General features: G+C 41.4%; 1 protein-coding gene across 3 annotated transcripts in view; it reads right to left on the bottom strand.

Annotated features, from left to right (window-relative positions):
* Positions 1 to 21,550, bottom strand: part of LOC142858010 (zinc finger protein 124-like) — a 73,574-nt gene that overhangs the window by 41,599 nt on the left and 10,425 nt on the right. For 2 of the 3 annotated variants that reach the window (XM_075987309.1, XM_075987313.1), the window contains exon 4: positions 20,881 to 21,016. In XM_075987309.1, the coding sequence (XP_075843424.1) occupies positions 20,881 to 21,016 (136 nt within the window). Of the gene's footprint in view, positions 1 to 10,796; positions 16,409 to 17,900; positions 21,017 to 21,550 lie in introns of those variants that run through there. The other variant, XR_012911909.1, reaches the window with a different exon arrangement.

The following is a 21,550-nucleotide window of genomic DNA, read 5'->3' as shown; positions in this document are numbered from 1 at the left end:
CAGCATTCAAGAGGCAGAGGCAGGCGGATCTCTGTGAGTTTGAGGCCAACCTGGTCTACAGAGTTCTGGGACAGCCAGAGTTCCATAGAGAAACCCTGTCTCGGGTGGAGGTGGAGGGAACAGTCACAAGCCCAGCTGCCAATATTGTTCCTTTATGAAAGCTCAAGTTGTCCTCCACAGTCTGTAGCGCTCTCAGCATCGCTGTTTTGCAAGAGCCTACTGGGAAATTCTGTTGAGTCCTGCTTACAATGTACACTTTCCTACGCCAAACTCCCAAAGTCTTCCACATTCCTCCATAAATCAACATGGTCAGGTTTGTCACAGTAGTTGTATACTTCCTGATATATATCAATTTTCAATTATTTTTCTATTACTCTGACAAAACACCATAACCAAGGCAGACTATATAAGAAAGAGTTTATAATTGGGCTTAGAATTTCAGAGCTTTAGAGTCTATGATGGTAGAGCGAAGGCATGTTGATGCTGATGAGGGGTGGAGGTGGAGTAGTAGCTGAGAATTCACATCTTGATCCTCAGGCAAGAAGTAGAGGGGAGACTGGGAAGATAACTCAGAGGTTAAGAGCACTGGCTGTTCTTCCAGAGGTCCTTAGTTCAATTCTCAGCAACCACATGGTGACTCACAACCATCTATAATGAGATCTGGTGCCCTCTTCTGGTGTGCAGGTGTACAGGCAGGAGGAACATTGTATACATGATAAATAAATCAATCTAAAAAATAAAGAAGTTGAATTTCATTTATTAAAAAAAAGAGGTAGAGAGGGAACACTGGGAATGACTTCAATCTTTTGAATCTCTAAGCTCACTTGCTATGACACACCTCCTCCAACAAGGTCACAAACACACACAAGCACATAATCTCACTATGTAGCTTAGCCTAAAATTTACAATCCTCCTGCCTCAATCATATGCTAGAATTGTACCACCAAGCCCATACAGAAACCACTTTTCCTCTCTCTTTCTTTTTATTTTATTGATATTTATTGAGCTCTACATTTTTCTCTGCTTCCCTCCCTGCCTCTCCCCTCCCTCCTTCCCCCAAGGTCCCCATGCTCCCAATTTACTCAGGAGATCTTGTCTTTTTCTACTTTCTACTTCCCATGTAGATTGTATCTATGTAAGTCTCTCTTAGGGTCCTCACTGTTGTCTAAGTTCTAAGATTGTGATTTGTGGGCTGGCTTTCTTTGCTTTATGTTTAAAAACCACCTATGATTGAGTACATGTGATAATTGTTTTTATGTGTCTGGGTTACCTCACTCAAAATAATGTTTTCTAGCTCCATCCATTTTCCTGAAAAATTCAAGCTGTCGTTATTTTTTCTGTTGTGTATTACTACATCGTGTAAATGTACCACATTTTTCTTATCCATTTTTCGACCATCCTCTCTATTTCTTAAACTTGCTACGTAGACCAGGCTGGCCTTGAACTCAGAGGTTTGTGTGCCTCTGCCTCCCAAGTGCTGGGATTAAAGGCCACCACACACAGGCCAAGATTTTAGATTTTTAGTTTGTTATTTATTTTTCAAGTCATGGTTTCTTTGTAACAGCCTTAGCTGTCCTGGAACTAGCTCTTATAGACTAGGCTGGCCTTTAACTCACAGAGAAATGCCTATTTCTGCCTCCCGAGTTCTGGGATTAAAGGTATGTGCCACCACCATCTGGAAAGATTTTGGATTTTTTAAATAGATTTTTATTGAGCTCTACATTTTTCTCTGCTCCTCTCCCTGCCTTTCCCCTCCCCCTGAAGATTTTGGATTTTTAAAATTTTTTTATTTACACTATGCCTCCATGTATGTCTGTATGTAGGCTGTATGTATGTTGGCTACCCCGGAAATGGAGTTACAGAGAGTTGTGAAATGGCAATTCTACCAAAAGCAATCTATAGATTCAATGCAATCCCCATCAAAATTCTTCACGGATCTGGAGAAGACAATAATCAACTTTATATGGAAAAACAAAAAACCCAGGATAGCCAAAACAATCTTATACAATAAAGGATTGTCTGGAGGCATTACCATCCCTGGACCCAGCAATGCCACTGTTGGGAATATACCCAAGAGAGGCCCTATCATACAACAAAAGTATATGCTCAACTATGTTCATAGCAGCATTGTTTGTAATAGCCAGAACCTGGAAACAACCCAGATGCCCTTCAATGGAAGAATGGATGAAGAAAGTATGGAATATATACATATTAGAGTATTACTCAGCAGTAAAAAACAAGGACTTCTTGAATTTTGCATACAAATGGATGGAAATAGAAAACACTATCCTGAGTGAGGTAAGCCAGACCCAAAAAGAGGAACATGGGATGCACTCACTCATATTTGATTTCTAGCCATAAATAAAGGACATTGAGCTTATAATTCGCGATCCTAGAGAAACAGAGAGTTGTGAGCTGCCATGTAGTTGCTGGGAATTGAATTCACATCCTCTGGGAGAGCAGTCAGTGCTCTTAAGTGCTGAGAAGTCTTTCCAACCCAAGACTTTGAATTTTTAAAAAGAACCTGGATTTTTTTCCAATTTATTTATGTATGTATATGAGCCACATGTATGCCTAGAGCATGTCAAATCAGAAAAGGGAGTTGTATCCCCTGAAACTATGGGTGCTGGCAAGTGAACCTAGGTTCTTTACAAGAGCAACAAGTCCTCTTTGTTAAGTCCAAAGCAACCCTTCCCCCCGCAAAGGCAGTGCTGGTGACAATGTCCTACACAGAAGGACTATGACCAGGTAAACAGAAGGGTTGTTATTACATAAATAGAAATCTAAACTCAAAAAAAAAACCTCCCAAATAGAGAAGAACTCAAAGCATTCCCACTAAAATCAGGGTCAGGGAAAAGACAACAGTGCTCATTCACCACTCCTACCCAACAGGATGTTTCACGTTCTAGTAGAGCACTGAGAGAAAGAAATAAAAGGGATGCAAAGAGGAAAAGAAATTAAAACTATCCCAATTACAGATGACATGGTTCTTACATAACAGACCCTGAACACTCTACCACTCTGAGCTCATAAACATGTTCAGCAAAGTGGCAAAACACAAACACACAAAATTCTGCAGGATCCATTGACAAACGATCAACAAACCTGACAAAAGAAAGAAAACAAAAGTCTTCTATAATAAAAATCTTCAAGACTCCAAAGAAAGAAATGGAACATACTAGATTTGGAAAGGCTGCCCATCCTCATGGATTCTGAGTAATGCCACTGTCAAAAAGCATCTACAGACTCAAGGGAATGACAATCAAAGGGCTGCTTATAATTTGTGTGAAAGGATATTGTAGTGGCGTAAACGAATGCAGACAGTTTGTAAAAATATATATAGTTTTAATGTAGAAATAGACTTACAGAACCACCGTTCCCGCAGAGCCCAGGAAAGTAGAAGAGACAGCTCGGAGCATGCTCGCCAAATTTATAGGCAGACATTAGCCCGAGGCGAACACGCCCCCTAAGGGGCGGGACTTATCCCTACATCTCCCCTTTTTGTCTAAATAAGACAAAAACAAACCTTATCTTTAATAAGATAAACCAAATACAATAACAACAAATAATAAGTATAACAAACAATATTGAGAACAAAAGTTTTGCTAAACATTCTATCTCAAGGAGTCCAAATAATGTAAAGAGTAACTACAATTATATAATCTTCAACTCAGTCAAAGATCTGAGAAGGGAATAAACACTACTCAACAAACGAGATATATCCAAAATGTGCAACAATTGACAGAGACATCTGACTACCTGGGCAATCACCCAAAGTCTCGTTTGCAATGTTGAGTCAACCAATTTTGGCTAAGGCCTAACATAACTGACATACCATTATTAAAGGCAAGGAACTTTTCAAAACTATCTTACCCTGTCTTGGCAGGATATGACAGTCCTGTTTTATCCATTGATGCACGCTCTGTATCTGTGTCAGTGGTTGAGGTATGGGCATTTCTTTGCCCAAAGGCCAGTTCTGCCAAATAGAAAGGCTCCAGGTGGAGTGTCTTTGGTGCTCAACATTCTCTCGGGAATAGAGCGGTGTTGCCAGGAGCAATTGTGTCTCACTATCACGAAACTCTGAGTTAGATTAAAGGCCATTTTCTACAGCTCTTTGAAGAGGTTGAAGATTATCTATCTATACTGAGTATAATCTCTATATATCTAAAGAACCTGATTAGTCTGATTATAAATGACAAACTTAGATGACTATTTATCTATATAATTCTCATTATCTATCTAACTTAAAGACTAAGACAATAAACAACTGTGTAACAAATGAGGATAATGACCTCCAAATATAAACACTGTACAAATATACATTGCAATATGGCAAATATATATCAATACACAAACATTATATAAGTATCTTAATCAGAGGTAGAAATGTACATTGCAATATGGTAAATATATACAATATATATCAATACAATATATGTCAATACATAAAAATATTTTAAACAGACATAGAAACATGCATGCATACAATAGTCAATATAATTTAACTTTGTTTCAATATACAAGAATTGATACCAATATATTTGTCTAAAAGCAGTAACTCACAATTATAAATCTATAATCCCATCATTCCCTCTTTTTTTTTTCAAAATGATCCCTGAGCTTATAAAATTCCTCCCCCAACCTCCCAACCCCTAAATGATGCCCCTAAACCCAGGGGTAAACTTTACTGGGAGAGGGGACGTTGTCCTCTAGAATTACTTCCAGCTGTCATGGGGGCGACGTTCTTTCTGGGGGATCCTGTGAAAGTAAAATGATGGTTAAATTTCAAGATCAATGTCTTTTAAAATTGCAAATAGTCTCTGAGTATTTTGTGGAGGTCTGGCCAGAATGTTATACAAGATGTGCACCATTTCAGCTAACCAAGTTGGGATCGTCTTGTGCAGCTGGTAACCAAAACAGGTCTTGTAGTAGCGCTATCAGTATCATGACGTCATATCAACCAGGTAGAGTTGTTGTTGTGGGGCCCCATCTTCTTCCTGGAAACTTCAAATGTCACTTCAGGAAAAACTCATTGTTCATTGTGAAAAACTTAAACATTAATCATATAGACATATATATATACATACATATATATATATATTCAATAAAAGGCATGATAGATATATTCAATGAAAAGTATGATAGATATGAAGAAAAGCAAAGATGTTTTCTAAACTCATATTTCTTTCTGTCCCATATCATGGCTCTTGACATGAGACAGAAACTCCAGAAACTCTGGGTTTTTCTCTTACTAACAGGGTTGGAATTGGAGAGGGACTGAGCCAGAGTCCAACTTCAAAACCAGCTCTATATATTTATAAAGAAATGTTTAATAAGACATAATAATAAAAATTAATACTTACAAAATGTGTCCATCCATCAGTAATTAAATATTCAGGGTCCCTCAATTTCTTTGAAGATGAGTATTTTCCTGTGGAGATAAGAAAAGAACCCTGCCTCCAACCTATCTGTATTTCTTACCATCAGTATGTTCGCCATCCTTATGAAAGAATTGTTATTTATCTTTTCCAAGTGGCTTCTCTTCTTCAAACCGAACCTTTATTAATTTTGATGGTATCCACAATTTTTCCTCACCTGTGGAGATAAGAGCAAAACCCCTTCTGCAACGTAGCACATATCCTGGCTTCCATTGTGAGGTCAGCACATCCTTGAAATAAACTGGTTGATTTAGTTCAGTAGACTTTTCCATTATCCAATGTCTTTCTGCAGCCGTTGTTCCCTTCTCATTAGCATTGAGAAAATTCAAGGTTAACAAAGCATTATGTAGCCTATTTCTGGGGGTGTTTTCCACCTCTTTCTGTTTGTTCAACATATCTTTTATAGTTCGATTTGATCTTTGTATGAATGCTTGACCTGTAGGATTGTATGGTATACCTGTAACATGCTTGATATTGTAAGAATTAAAAAAACGCTTCATTTTCCTAGAAACATAAGCAGGACCATTGTCCGTTTTTATTTGTGTACGTATACCCATGATAGCCATGACTTCTAATAAATGAGTGATTACTGAATCAGCTTTTTCTGAACTTAAAGCAGTTGCCCACTGAAAGCCTGAATAAGTGTCAATGGTGTGATGAACATATTTTAATTTGCCAAATTCTGCAAAGTGGAACACATCCATCTGCCAGATTTCATTCCTTCGGGTGCCCTTTGGATTAGCCCCTGCAGGCAGTGGCGTTTGGTTATAGAAAGAGCAAGTAGGGCATTTCTTTACAATCTCCTTAGCTTGTTGCCATGTAATTGAAAACTCTTTCTTCAAACCTTTGCTATTAACATGATGTTTTTTATGAAATTCAGAGGCTTGTAGCACACTACCAATCAGTAATTGATCAATTTCTACATTACCTTGTGCTAGAGGACCTGGCAGACCCGTATGGGATCGGATGTGTGTTATGTACATAGGGCAAAGCCTGTTCCTGATCAAATCTTGAACCTGGAGAAACAATGAGGTTAGTTCAGTATCACCAGGTATAAATTCAGCAGTTTCAATATGTAAAATAACTCTTTCTGCATATTGTGAATCTGTAACTATATTAATAGGTTCTTTAAAATCCCTTAGCACCATAAGAATGGCATATAATTCTGCCTTCTGGACAGAATTATACGGACTTTGTTCCACCTTATCCAAGTCTTCTGATTTGTAACCTGCCTTCCCTGATTTATTGGCATCAGTATAGAATGTACGGGCTCCAGTTATTGGAGCATCACGGACGATTCGAGGAAGGATCCAAGAAGTTCTCTTTATGAAGTTAAGCCACTTGCTTTTTGGATAGTTGTTATTAATGTCTCCCAAAAAATAAGCACAAGCTCTTTGCCATGGTTCATTATCTTCCCATAATTTCTTTAGTTCATCAGCAGTGAAAGGCACTATAATTTCTGCTGGGTCTATGCCTGCTAGTTGACGAAGTCTCAGCTTGCCTTTTATAATTAACTCAGAGACTTTTTCCACATAAGTTTTCAGTTTCTTACTTGGTTTATGTGGTAAAAAGATCCATTCCAAAATAATATCATCTCTCTGCATTAAAATTCCTGTAGGAGAAATTTTTGATGGTAGTATGACGAGAATACAATTGAGCTCTGGATTCACCCTGTCCACATGTGCCTGTTGTAATTTTTCCTCAATCATTGTCAGTTCCTTTTCTGCTTCAGCTGTTAATTCTCTGGGACTGTTTAAATCTTTATCACCATCTAAGGTTTTGTTCAAATGAATTATTAGATCAGGTGTTATTCCAATAGCTGGTCGTAGACTGGAAATGTCTCCTAACAGTCTTTGAAAGTCATTAAGAGTCCGTAGGCGATCTCTCCTAATTTGTGCTTTCTGTGTCTTAATTTTTTGCAAACCTATTTTATAATCTAAATAATTAACAGAATCTCCCTTCTGAATCTTTTCAGGAGCGATTTGTAATCCCCATTTAGGTAAAAGTATCTTTATTTCTTCAAACAGTCTGTTCAAGGTATCCATGTTTGAATCGGATAACAAGATGTCGTCCATGTAATGGTATACTATAGATCTGGGAAATTTCTTGCGTATTATTTGCAATGGTTGGTTCACAAAATATTGGCACAGGGAGGGGCTATTTAACATACCCTGGGGGAGAACGGTCCAGTGGTACCTCCTCGAAGGTTGAGAATTGTTATAAGTAGGCACTGTGAAGGCAAATTTTTCTCTATCTTCTTTTTGCAAAGGTATAGTGAAAAAACAATCCTTTAAATCAATAACTATGAGAGGCCATCCTTTTGGTAATAAAGAGGGCAAAGGAATTCCAGATTGCAGAGGGCCCATAGGTTGAATAAATAACCTTTTGATGGCCCTGAGATCTGTCACCATTCTCCATTTACCTGATTTTTTCTTAACCACAAATACAGGAGAATTCCAAGGGCTGGTAGATTCTTCTATATGTCCAGCATCTAATTGTTCTTGTACCAGCTGTTCTAAAGCCTGTAACTTTTCCTCAGCTAAAGGCCATTGCTTTGTCCATATTGGTTTCTCAGTCAACCATTTTAGAGGCAAGGCTGTTGGTATCTCTAAAGGGACATCAATTGCTTGTTCTTGTACAGCCCGAATGGCCAGTTTTCTCCGTTTGTAATATCTTTTAATATTATTCTCAGAAATATAGGCTCTAGTAGTAGCAGGAATGTTAATTTCGGTATTCATTGTTGTAATAGGTCACGACCCCATAAATTCATTGCGATATTGGCTACATATGGCTTTAATTTTCCTATTTGTCCCTCTGGCCCTATACACCCATCTCGTGCTCTGCCTTACTCGAGATAGGGTTCCAATTACCAGGAGCTGAACATTTATGTTCTGAAGAGGCCAATACGGATGCCAAGATTCTGGGGTAATGATACTTACATCAGCACCTGTGTCCAGCAGGCCAGTAATAAAAATGCCATTTACACACACTCTCAGTTTAGGTCTTTGATCATTTATAGAAGTTTGCCAAAACACACATAACTTATCTTTCTGATCATTATTGCTTGTAACAGTAGGCATGGGGCTTCCTAATTGTCCTGATGAGGCACGTTCTCTGCAGAAACTGGAAATGACTGAACCATGTTTGCCATGGGGGCCTTGAGGCCCCCCCTCTCACATTTCCCGACTGTATCAGGTTGCCTTGTCTATCTCTTGTAGACCTGCATTCATTCATCCAATGCCTGCCTTTTCCACATCTTCTACATAAACCTGAAGGCTGAGTCCTCCTATTTCTGTTATTTCTAGAAGATGCATTATTATTATTATTTCTGAAAGATGCATTATTATTATTATTTCTGAAAATCTGTTGTCTACAATTCCTTTTCATATGACCCATTTTGCCACAATTAAAACATTTGGTATTCTGGTGTCTCCTTTTACCATTGGAAATTGCTTCTTCTACCCATGCTTCAGTGCCATAATCAAATGTATCAACATTGAGTGTATGCAAGACCCAAAGGCGCTGATCTGAGCTTTAAAAGCCCCAAAATCCTTTTGCATTCCACATTTGCATTTTCATAAGCCAAAGACTCAATCATTATACGTCTTGCTTCTGGGTCAGATATCCCTATTTGTACAGCCTTAGTTAATCTTTGTAAAAAGTCACTAAAGGGTTCTCTCTGACCCTGTTTAACTCTGACAAATGATTCCATTCTCTGTCCTGGGTCTTGTACCCTGTCCCAAGCCCTTAAGGCTGCTGTAGTACACATGGAGAGTGTGTTTTCATCCAAATTAGCTTGTTCCTGAGGGTCGGAAAAGAGCCCTTCACCTAGAATTTTATCTAGGGAAATGTCAATTCCCTTTGCTTTTTCCTGCTGTTCTAAGAGTCTAGCCTCTTGCCTGAATAAGCATTGCCATTTCAATTGCGGTCCACTCTCAAGTACTGCAGAGCTTAGCTGGAGCCAGTCCAAGGGGGTTGTTCTGTTTGTCGTGGCCCAAGATCTTAGCATCTCTTTAACAAAAGAGGCTTGCATCCCAAAAGTCATGACAGCCTGTTTAATTTCCTTGAGGTCATTCATATGGACAGGCTCCCATGTATCCTCCTTGATGACCCTAGGGTTTCTGGAACCAACCACCTTCTCTGTTGTTATTACTGGAAAGGCAGGTAGAGCTGTAGGTAGAGCTTTGTGGAAATTGTCCCGGAGAGATTTACCCACAGATGTAGTTAAAATTTGCCTTTCTACCCTTTGCTCTTCTTCATCAGAATTTAGAAATTCCTCAATCTTTTCAATTCTATTCACCATTGCCTTCTGCAATGTCTGAATCTCCTGTCCAGAATTATGTTCCAAAGCCTTCATTGAGGATTCTAAAGTATGAAGTTTGTCCGTTAGAGATAACATCTCATCTTTGGACATAATTTTTATGGCATAAACCGTGTCTTCTTGTATTGACAATCTTTCCATCAATCTGTCATAAGCTTTAGACAAAATCCGATTGTCACATTCAGCAGTTTTGATTCTCTCAGTTAATGTTTCATTTTCTACAGAAAGGGACTGAATCTTATTGTCCAAATCAGCTGTTCCCTCTTCCATAGTAATGAATTTCTCCTTAATATCAGCCACTAATGTTTCAGTTCCTACAGAGAGGGACTGAATCTTACGATCCAGATCAGCTGTTACCTCTTCCATAGTAATGAATTTCTCCTTAACATCAGTCTGGAGAACTTCAAACTGATTCTTGAGAAGATTGTTATCAGTCTGGAGAACTTCAAACTGATTCTTGAGAAGATTGTTATCATTCTCAATTGTTTTTAAGTGTTCAATCTCTGCATTAAGAATCCTGGATTCGTCTCATAAAGACTTTATCATATTTCTATTATCAAACCATTTGGTGCCAATGAAAACTACGAATCCCAGAAGGATCCATAGAGGTGGCGTGATAGACACCTCTTGTAAAATCTCCCACATGGTACAATTAAAAAAACTGTTAAATTCTTGAACAGTAATGTGTTCAGACATTTTATTTATAAAAGAAAAATTTTTTACCTGCAATGATCGGTTCCTGCCAGTTGTTGGTCTCTGTGTTTTTGGAGCCTGTCCTAGAACTAGCTCTTGTAGACCAGGCTGGCCTCGAACTCACAGAGATCCGTCTGTCTCTGCCTCCCAAGTGCTGGGATTAAAGGCATGGACTACCACTGCCTGGCCGGCCTCAAACTCACAGAGATCCGCCTGCCTCTGCTTCCCAAGTGCTGGGATTAAAGGCGTGCGCTACCACTGCCTGGCCGGCCTCAAACTCACAGAGATCCGCCTGCCCTTGCCTCCCAAGTGCTGGTATCAAAAGCATGCGCCACCCGGCCAAGTCACTTTGTGTCAGACCAAATCTGCCGCTGTGGCAGCTTTTGTTGCAAAACCGCAGGTACTTGAGCTTCTGCTAATTCAGGCAGTGGGGTTCCGCTGCAAAACTTAGCCAAGGCAGGCAGAATGGGCCTGTGTGGCCGAGTATGTCTCGGACTCGGCACTGGGGCCGGAGTCACGAACTGAAAAACAGCACCCGGGAGGGTGCTGTGTTAGCTAGCGGGCTACCCGCTTGAGTCAGGGGCAAAATAGCCCGACGTTGGACGCCAAAATGTAGCTGCGTAAACGAATGCAGACAGTTTGTAAAAATATATATAGTTTTAATGTAGAAATAGACTTACAGAACCACCGTTCCGCGGAGCCCAGGAAAGTAGAAGAGACAGCTCGGAGCATGCTCGCCAAATTTATAGGCAGACATTAGCCCGAGGCGAACACGCCCCCTAAGGGGCGGGACTTACCCCTACAGGATATAGTGACTCACATTGTACTGAGATTGTGGAATTCCTTCCTATTGCTTTTCTATTTGGGGATCTTCATGCCACATAAACCATCTCCTATATCCAAGCTGACATAACTCAGGTATCTTTTTAAAGAGGTGACGTCAATATTTAATCTGTGAGATGCTGAATTTCATGAATCATGAGCTTATTTTACCATGGAGCTAAGCTTAACATAAGCAAAAATAACCATGTAGCTACGTCACCATCTTGGCTAAAGACCTCACCAAGATGGTGGCAACCATGAGAATTCACAACATCTCAAATAATGCAATTACATGGCACAAATCAAAATAGTGGCACATAAAACTTCCTGGTCTCACTAAGACTTTAAGAAAACACCACTTTTTTTTTTTTAAAGTATCAGACTAAGGGGTAATAATGCCAGATCTCCACAGTGTTAAATTGTTTTGCCTGATATATTTACTGGCTTTCAATAGGGACACAAGATTTTTTTTCAGTCATGTGGCTCAAATACTAGCCATCTAACAAGGGGAGTTAAGACTGAGATGGCTAGATTTGGAAGGCTTGTGTGAATTTCCAGCAGCATGGGGAAAATGTGAGAAAGCACAGTTCCTAACCAGGACCTAAAGAAGAAATGACTGGGTGCTGGACAAGCTGCAGCCAGTAGCAGCTACACTGAGAGTTGGAGATAAAAGCTATGTTGGGTTCTAACACCTGCTCCTTCTGCCTAGCACAGCGTTCTTTTCTTTCTCAAGACTCCTTGGCTTCAAGCTTATCTGCTTCTGTTTCTGCTTCACCAAGTCCTGACCACTCGTTCTTGCTTTAGCTTCTACTTTCCAAGGACAGCAGCATAGATAAGAACCAGGCGCGGTGGTGTTCACCTTTAATCCCAGTACTGAGAGGAGGACAAAGGCAGATAGATCTCCATGTATTTGAGGCCAGCCTGGTATACATAGTGAGTTCCAAGCCAACCAGGGTCACACATTGAGACCCTGTCTTTAAAGGGGGGGAGGGGGAGAGAGAGAGAGAGAGAGAGAGAGAGAGAGAGAGAGAGAGAGAGAGATTGGCAGAGTCACTAAACCCTCATCTGAGTAGCCAGCCACTCCTCTGAGGCCTTGGAAAGGAGCTTGAGTATACAGGCTGGGAGAGACTAGGGAGAGGGGCTTTTACCTATCTAGCTATGGGGAAGCCATCGTTTGTAGTGTGGAGACTTCCCTCTGTGGCTGCTATTGGAACACCTCCACTGCTGTCAGCAACCTCTCATCCACGGTCTATAAGTTAAGACCCATTGATCCCTCAAAATGAAATTTGTTGAAACAGAACATTGGTTTCTCATTAGGATTTAATAAGACAGACATTACTTAATCTTCCCCAATCCCAGGGAGAAAACTCTCACAGTAGATGCTATATCTGTTAATGTCTCATGGTATTTAAGCAAATGTTAGAAAAATGTAAAAATTTAAATCATTTTAATAAAGAATTTGTGTATGAAGACTACAATGGTTGAATGTTCCCAGGCTATGGAACTAAAAGGTTTTTACAAGATATAATGGTCTGAATAAATGTTTAAGACATACAAAGCCGAGTGGTGGTGGCACATGCCTTTAATCCCAGCACTCGGGAGGCAGAGGCAGGTGGATCTCTGTAAGTTCAAGACCAGCCTAATCTACAAGAGCTAGTTACAGGACAGGCTCCAAAGCTACAGAGAAACCCTGTCTCGAAAAACTAAAAAAAAAAAAATTAAAATATAAAATATAAAAATAAAAGATGAACTGGAGAGATGGCTCAGCGGTTAATATGGCTGCTTTCCTGAGGACCCAGATTCAAGTCCCAGAACCCACATGTCAGCTCACAACTGCCTGTAAGTCCAGTTTCAGGGGATCTGATATCCTCACAAAGACAAGCAGGCAAAACACCAATGCATGTAAAGTAAAAATAAATCATTATAAAAGATATCTAAAAGATATTTAAGAGATATTAAATTTTCAAAGGGCAAAGTTCAGTAATTGATTGATATCATTAAATCCATGGAACTATTGATCTGCTTTCAGTAACCATTACAAGGACTGGCTAAAGAGCACCAATGTATGCCTGAATTTTGATTGTTTGGGGGCACACCTTTAATCCCAGGATTTGGGAGCACAGGCAGGTGATCCTTGAGTTTGAGGCTAGACTGCTCTACAGAACAAGTGTCAGGATAGCCAGGGTTACATAAAGAAACCCTGCAGTGGTGAGGGTAGGGGAGTGGGGTGGTTGATTTTTTGACCAAGCTTTATCTAACTATTACATGGTAGATAAAAGCACCACCCAAGCATGGTGGTGCATGCCTTTAATCCCAGCACTTGGGCACAAAGGCAGGGGAAGCTCTGGGAATTGGATGACATCCTAGTTTACAAAGCAAGTTCCAGAGCAGCCACAGCTACACAGTAGAGACCCTTTCTTAAAAATAAAAAGGATATTTAAGGCTTTAACTCAATTATTATATACAAGGGAATTTTCTTCAATATGTCCATTCATGATGCCAAAAATCCCTCAAAGGCTTTAATGTTCACTTTGATATTCATTAAATCTATATTCATTAAAGTTTCCCCCATGAGTTTTCCCATACATCTGAAGAGCATCAGTCTGAATTTTCCACCATGTTCCACTCAAAGCATTTCCTTTCAGCAGGAGTTGTGCGTTTTCAGAAAGAATCACCGTCTGCCTCATCAGACACTGCGAGACCCTTCAGACATAGGGAATAGATGGGATAAAGAGGGTTTATCACCTCACTCACCTTCATCCAACTCTCACGTTTGTCCAGTACAGTCTGGATTAAGACCAACAAGACCATACTCTCAGTTTCCAAGAAGTGATTTTATTAAGCATACTTAACAAATATATATATATATACATATATATATATATATATATATATATATAAAGTATAGAGCAAGAACATTAAAACAATAGGGCTGGTAAAATGGCATAGAGCCTGCCCCCAGTACTGATGGCCTGAATTTGGTTTCCAGGACCCCCATGACCTCTGTCCATTGAGGTACACACACACACACAATTAAAATTTAATAAAAAAGCCAGGCGGAGGCAGGCAGATGTTTGTGAGTTCCAGGCTAGGCTAATATACATAAGTTCTATGCCAGCCAGGGCCAAGTAACAAAGTGAGCCGCTGTCTCAAATAAACCAACAAGAAAAAACAGCAAGCAGCAGGAAGAATTAGTAAGTGAAGAGCAAAACATTCTATGAGAAAATAACCACACAGACTGTACTGGAGCAGCACAGTCAAGAAGCAAGTAGGGGTAAGGGTAGGCAAGGCTGGAGAAATGATTCAAGCTTAAGAGAACTGACTGCTCTGAGTTCAATTTCCAGCACATACATAGCAGCTCACAATAATCTGTCACCCTGTGTATGTAGAATGTATTTTTTTAAAAAAAGAGTCCAGTCATGACTTTGTTTTTAAGGCAAAACACTTTATAGGACAATTCGTCGACCTGCTTCTATCATTTAAAAAATAATAATAAAATACACAGAGCCAACTGGTCGACGTGTGTGTGTGTGTGATGTATTATTTTCAAAAAAAGAAAAAGGGTCCAGCCATCTGGTCAACCCACTGCATCCACCAAAAATGTGGGAGCAGCTGGTCCAGGAAGAAAGAGTACTGGTCTACCCCACTTCTCGGTGGAGAGGAGGGACACGCACCTGCTCTTCTCTGCCTCTCCACACACGCACAGCGGCGCCATGGTGCGTAAGGAGGTCAGCGGAGAGAGTGCCCAGTTCCAGCTTCATGGGTACCAGGCACACATGTGGTACACAGACCTACATACAGAACATCAATGTATAAAATAAGAAAGCAAACAAGTGACACTTGGAAAACCCAGCAGAAACCCAGCAGGGAAGCATCGCTGAGGTTATCAGCATCTGGTGTTTATTTCCACTGCAACCTTGAGATGGTTCACCTCCTGTCTGTTCACAAAGGTGACACCCGAGACCTGTCTGTGTAGTCTAGGCTGGCCTCAAACTCAGATCTGTCTGCCTCTATCTCCCAAGTGCTGGGATGAAAGGAGTGTGCCACCACTGCCCAGAACCACCATGCTTTAAATATCCACAGCTACTGCTGAACAACCTTCTCCTGTCACCACCAGGATAGGAATAGAGAAAGCTTGAGAAAAACATGTTTGAATTTGAAAAAAGGGAGAGTGTACCCCTCCCAGTCTGCTCTCAGCAAACTTAAGCAACATGACAGTTTGTCAATGTAACTCATATTACAGTACAATGTGTAGTCAGGCGGTGGCACACACCTTCAATAACAGCACTCAGGATGCAGAGGCAGGCAGATCTCTATGAGTTCGAAGTCAGCCTAATCTATCAAGTGAATTCCAGGACAGTCAGACCAGTTACACAGAGAAACCCTGTCTCAAAAAACAAAACAAAAAAGCCCAAACACAAACCAATACAACTATGTGAACTTTCTAAGGTCTGAGTGTCTGTCCACCTCAGACAAGGGCACCAAACACAGACACACGGAAAAGATTTGACACAAGTACAGCTTGATCAACCAATTATTTTAATTAGGGTTACTTACAGGAGCATGGGTGAAGGGTTACTGACAGGAACATGGAAAATCATAGGTAGGTATTCCACTGAAGAAAGGGTTTCTCCCTTTATCTGCTTTAATATTCAGAGGAGGAGGGAGGTCTTGTGAGATCCTCTTGTCTAAATGTCATTAACTGTCTAAAAATACTCAGGTATATGCTGGGCATGGTGGCACACACCTTTAATCCCAGCACTAGGGAGGCAGAGGCAGGCAGATCTCTGTGAGTTTGAGGCCAGCCTGGTCTACAGAGTGAGTTCCAGAACAGCCAGAGCTACACAGAGAAATTCTGTCTCAAAAAGTCAAAACAAAAAAATATATTCAGGGAGAGACAAAGGTCTCCGGATCCCTCCCTGTAGTGAATATTAACTGCCTGTATCATCAGGGAAGGTGCCAGGGCTCCCGTGCCCATCCTTCCACATGGATACGAAAGGCAATATTGTGTGGGCCCCCTGCAGGTCATCAAAGGTACTGAAATTTCAAGAAGGACAATGGCACGCTCAAAGGGCAGCATTCCAAAGCATGCCATCCCTTCCTCTGGTATCCCCTTTTCCAGAATGCGCCAAGCCTAGAAAAGGGTGATAAATCTCATCAGTAACTATTGCCTACAGCAAAAAGGAGCTTCTCTTTCCAAAAACTGACTGGAGCAATAGTCTACAAGCATTAAACACAGAACCCGATACAGTCATTTCACAGAAATATACCCATTTAGGCAAACACCAATAGCTTTACCACCAGGGCCTATGACTCTCTAGCCATAGCCTGCGGATGGGTCTTAGAGATGTGAATTGACCCCTGCAGCATTTGGCCACTCTCATTAAGTCATGCCACTACAGTCATAGGAGCCTATGACATTTATTTCTATATTGTACAAGGAAGATGCATACCACAGCATCAGCATGAATGAGGAAGTCAGAAGACAACTTGCAGGATTTAATTCTCTTTCCATCACGTGGGTTCTGAGATCTAACTCGAGTTGCCGGTCTTGGCAGCAAGCACCTTCACCACCTGGGCCGTCTCACCAGCCCTAGTAGGCACATCTTGCTTGCCAATTTTAGTAAAATACAGGGCTCGGAGCCTGCACCTCCAGGTCCTCTAAAGCTGGCCAGCAAGAAGGACACTTCCAGCTCAGCTTCAGCTTGTTTTCTCCACATTCAGCAACTAAAGCATGTGGTGTCTTCAGGAACAGTATTAACTCTAGTTCTAGGGACAACGAAGAGCATTGGCAACAGCCAGCACTGTCTAGGGACTTCTGGGACATCACTGCATCGTCACTGAGGAGTCTATGCTCTGAAAATCTCTGCCCACGCACACAGGGCACTTTCACTCGAGCTCCTCAACTGTTCTTAATGTCAGCCATTGGCTACGAAAGATTTCCCTCACTCTCCGTATTTTGTATCACATGTGTCTTACCCAACCATAACATCACAAGAATTTCCCATGTGCCTGCCCTGCGCACATGTATGTGTGCTGCCCTTCTGATCGTCATCCTTTTAGCTCACACAGATGCTTTTCTAACTCTGTGGAACACTCACAGGCTAGCGTTATGTCAGTGAAAGAAACCTATTTACACAGGGGTCTCAGGATCACTGGAGGATCAAACAAGTGCTAGCTGGACTGGGGAGTCAGGAAGAGTTAAGAGGGCAATAAACAAATATTAAAAAGATCCATGAAGATTCTGTACCAAGTGTTTCCTCAGTGTTGACCTGAGGACACAGCACAGCAGAAAGGGCATGCGCAAAGCCTGGGACACCAGATGGGGTGACTCATGCATGCAACCCCAGGATTTAGAAAGAGGAGGCAGGAGGATCAGGACTTCCAAGATTATCCTCAGCTATATAGTGAATTTGAGGCCAGTCTGGGCTACCTAGAAACTTGTCTCAAGAAAAAAAAAATCAGTACTGGATACAGTGTTGTAGATGGGAGGTGCACCCTACCCTGAACCATCATTCTTCATGAGCCATCTGCACCCTCATCCTGCATACAGCCTTGGTGGGGAAAGAGCTGGTTCTTGTTCTCTCACTGGTGTGGGAGCCCAGGGGAAGCCCAGACATGCTCACCTGCTGTATTCCTGTGGACTCCCTGGGACTGACAGCCTCTAGGCCCAGGTTGTAGCACACTGCTGCCTCTTCAGCGGACGCCCCTAGCTGCTGAGAGGGCCCTGAGCTGAACAAACAGGTTATGCACAAGCATGCTTTTCTGCAGGAGAGCACACAACTTATTCTGGGGAAACAACCCCAGCAAAAGCTTGGACTTTTCAGCTGCAGTGCTTTATCAAATCTTTCTTCATTGTGTTTTTTCTCAAGCTGTACAGCCTTCCAAAAAAAGAATATTTACTGATTATCAGAACTCCTTTTACTGGGCCACTGTGCTCTGACTCTTCTGTAGTAAAGGTCAGGACGAAGAGGAACATTATCACCACTTCTACTTCTCTCCCTCACTGGTCAAAACTTTATATAGGCTTCACATTTTAGGATCCCAAAGGGACTACTCAACAGACAGAACTTTTCATTTGTTCCCCTTATGCCATCTCCAGATGTAAAAAACTGGAAGCCGACATTTGTTCCCATCCTCACTCCCACCCTCCTTCCTTAGTTTCCCTGCCAATCTGAAGGCCAATACAGTGGACAGCATCTGCATATCTTTTCCTCAAACAATCCCTCCATCAAAGGGGCAAGTTCATGCTAGTAGACAGCGAAGGCTTACTTGCATGTCTTCTTACCCAATGAAGGGCCGTGCACCTGATGCCTACTTAATTCTGTTCCGTCTGTAATACACTCTTGAACTTGACAGCTGTGGGAGGGAGGGGAAGGTTCATGTGGCAAAGCTCATTTGTCACAGAAGGGGAGCACTCCATACTAGAGGAGTTGCACAGTACAAACAACGCAACTGGTACTGCAACAAGGCACACTGTTCCATGGCGTACTGAAAAGATAGCCACTTCATAATCAACTGCAGATGATCCGCCCTGTTCAAGGCCATGTCTCATCACCCACAGCAGAGAAAGGCAACTGCTCCTCTCAAACTCATCTTTGGTTCCATTGAGCTCCACATTTGGGTGCCAAGTATTGTGTGAACATTTTCTGGACACATGTTGAACAAGCAAGGGCACTGAGGATAGAAACAAAGCAATGATTCCATCCAAGTGCAGCCTGGGGAACCACTGAATCTAATTGGGCTTATTGAACACAGGCAACTTACAGGTAGCTACACTACCAACAAAAAATGCCTGTCCCTCTCCAAGCAACCAAAAACTTACCATACTTTTTACATGTATAAGGCCTTGTCCCACCATCAATCATTATACACCTTTGAAAGGAACTGTGAGCTTGAAGGTGTCAGCTGCGCTCTCGCTCACAGAACTGTTTCCAGTAGTCTATTCACAGAATCTACGGGAGCAACGACATCTAAACATCATGCGGTTTCTTTCCCTCCAGTAAGAGTCGTTCATGTTAACAAAGGGACCTGCATCTCCTGAAGGCTCCAGCACGCTGCCAACACTCACGGCATTTTGCATTTTAAGTTCTTTCATGTGTCTGAAGCAAACAGGTATAAAAGACTGACCATATCGTTTCCATTCATAAGGCATTTTCCCCGCAAGAATTAGTTTGTTTCTGTGAAAGGACTTACCACATACTGCACATTTGTAGAAACTATACCTACAATGAATTCCTTAGTACATTTAAAGTCTAAACCATATCGTTTATGTGGATAAGGTTTATCACGTGACATCTTCAGTTCTTACATGTGTTTTAAGTGGCTAAGGATAAACATTTTAACACACTGTTCACATCACAGTGTTTTTCACCAGTATGAGTTATCTGATGTATTTGGAGGAAACAGCGATAAAGGAATTAGATACGGCTGACATTCATAGGGGTTTTCCACAGCATGAATAGATTTATGTCTCTGAAAGGAACTGTGACGGCTGAAGGCTTTCCCACATTGCTTGCATTCATAAGGTTTTTCTCCTGTGTGTGTTCTTTCATGTAATCGAAGGTAACTGTACCGTATAAAGGCTTTATCACATTGTTTACATTCATAGGGTTTCTCTCCACTATGAATTCTTCCGTGCAACCGAAGGGAAGAGTGATGTCTAAAGGCTTTTCCACATTCTTTACATTTATAAGGTTTCTCTCCGGTGTGAGTTATTTCATGTAATCGAAGGGAAGTGTGACGAGTAAAGGCTTTCCCACACTGTGGACACTCATAGGGCTTTTCTCCCGTGTGAGTTCTTTCGTGCAGTCGAAGGGAAGAGTGATGTCTAAAGGCTGTACCACATTGTTTACATTCATAGGGCTTTTCACCAGTGTGGGTTCTTTCATGCATTTGAAGTAAAGAGGGGTAGAGGAATGACTTGCCACAGTCTTTACATTTATATGGTCTCTCACTAGTGTGAGTTCTTTCGTGCATCTGAAGTAAAGATGGGTAAATGAAGAGCCTACTACATTGTTTACATTCATAGAATGTTTCTCCACCATGAATAATTTTATGTCTATGATAGGAAGTTTGACATCTGAAGGCTTTCCCACACTGCTTACACTCATAGGGTTTCTCTCCAGTATGAGTCCTTTCATGTAATCGAAGGTAACTGTGACATGTAAAGGCTTTCCCACACTGCTGGCACTCATAGGGCTTCTCACCAGTATGGATTCTTTCGTGTAATTGAAGGGCACTGTGACATCTAAAGGCTTTCGCACACTGGTTACATTTATAGGGTCTTTCTCCTGTGTGAATTCTCTCATGCCTCTGAAGTGAAGTGGAGGAACTCAGAGCTTTCCCACACTGGTTACATTTATAGGGTCTTTCTCCTGTGTGAATTCTCTCATGCCTTTGAAGGGAACTGGAAGAACTCAGAGCTTTCCCACACTGGTTACACTCATAGCATTTCCTTACAATGTGAGTTCCTCCGTGTGTGTAAAGTGAGCTAGGATAAACTGAAGGCTTTCCACATTCCTTGTAGTCACAGAAGTTTTCTCCACTCTGAGTTTGGTGATACATTCCAAATGTACTTGTAAAACCAAGGGATTTTAAACATACCTCACATTCACAAGGTCCATTCACAGCGTGAGCACCCACATACGTTTGAATATTTGTGAGAGAACTGGAATCGTAGGGCTTGCTTGCATGGTCCTCATGCTCATATGGAGTGTATTCAGAGTGAGATGTGATGTGTCTGTTAAAGGATGAATGACACATGAAAAGCTCTTCACAGACATGGCAGTCAATAGGAAGCAGGACACTCAAATTGAGGTCTGGTACAAGGATTTAGGTTTTTGACACCCTGCCCACCCTCTTTACTCTCTAATCTACAACTTCTATGAAATATGACATGCAGCCAGGCTTGGAGGTGCATATCTTCAATCCCTCAGGAGGCAGTGGGTCTCTGGGAGCTAGAGGCCAGGCTGATTAACATAATGAGGTCCAGGCCAGCCAGAGTTACACAGTGATACCTGTCTCAAAAACAAGATGCTGGGTGGTGGTGGTGCACACCTTTAATCCCAGTACTCAGAAGGTGGAGGCAGATAGATCTCTGTGAGTTTGAGACCAGCCTGGTCTACAGAGACAATTCCAGGACAGCCAGGACTACACAGAGAGACTCTGTCTTAAAAATACAAAGCAAAACAAAAAGACAACCAAATTAGTTTCTACTAACTGCTTATTATTAAGGTCCAGGTCAGCACTGTCTCCACTGTACCCTCTCTGCCGG

This window comes from Microtus pennsylvanicus, chromosome 9 (genome assembly GCF_037038515.1).
Source record: "Microtus pennsylvanicus isolate mMicPen1 chromosome 9, mMicPen1.hap1, whole genome shotgun sequence".
Taxonomy (NCBI): Eukaryota; Metazoa; Chordata; class Mammalia; order Rodentia; family Cricetidae; genus Microtus; species Microtus pennsylvanicus.
The sequence above is the reverse complement of the archived record's forward strand: the minus strand, read 5'-3'. Positions and strand labels throughout refer to the sequence as shown.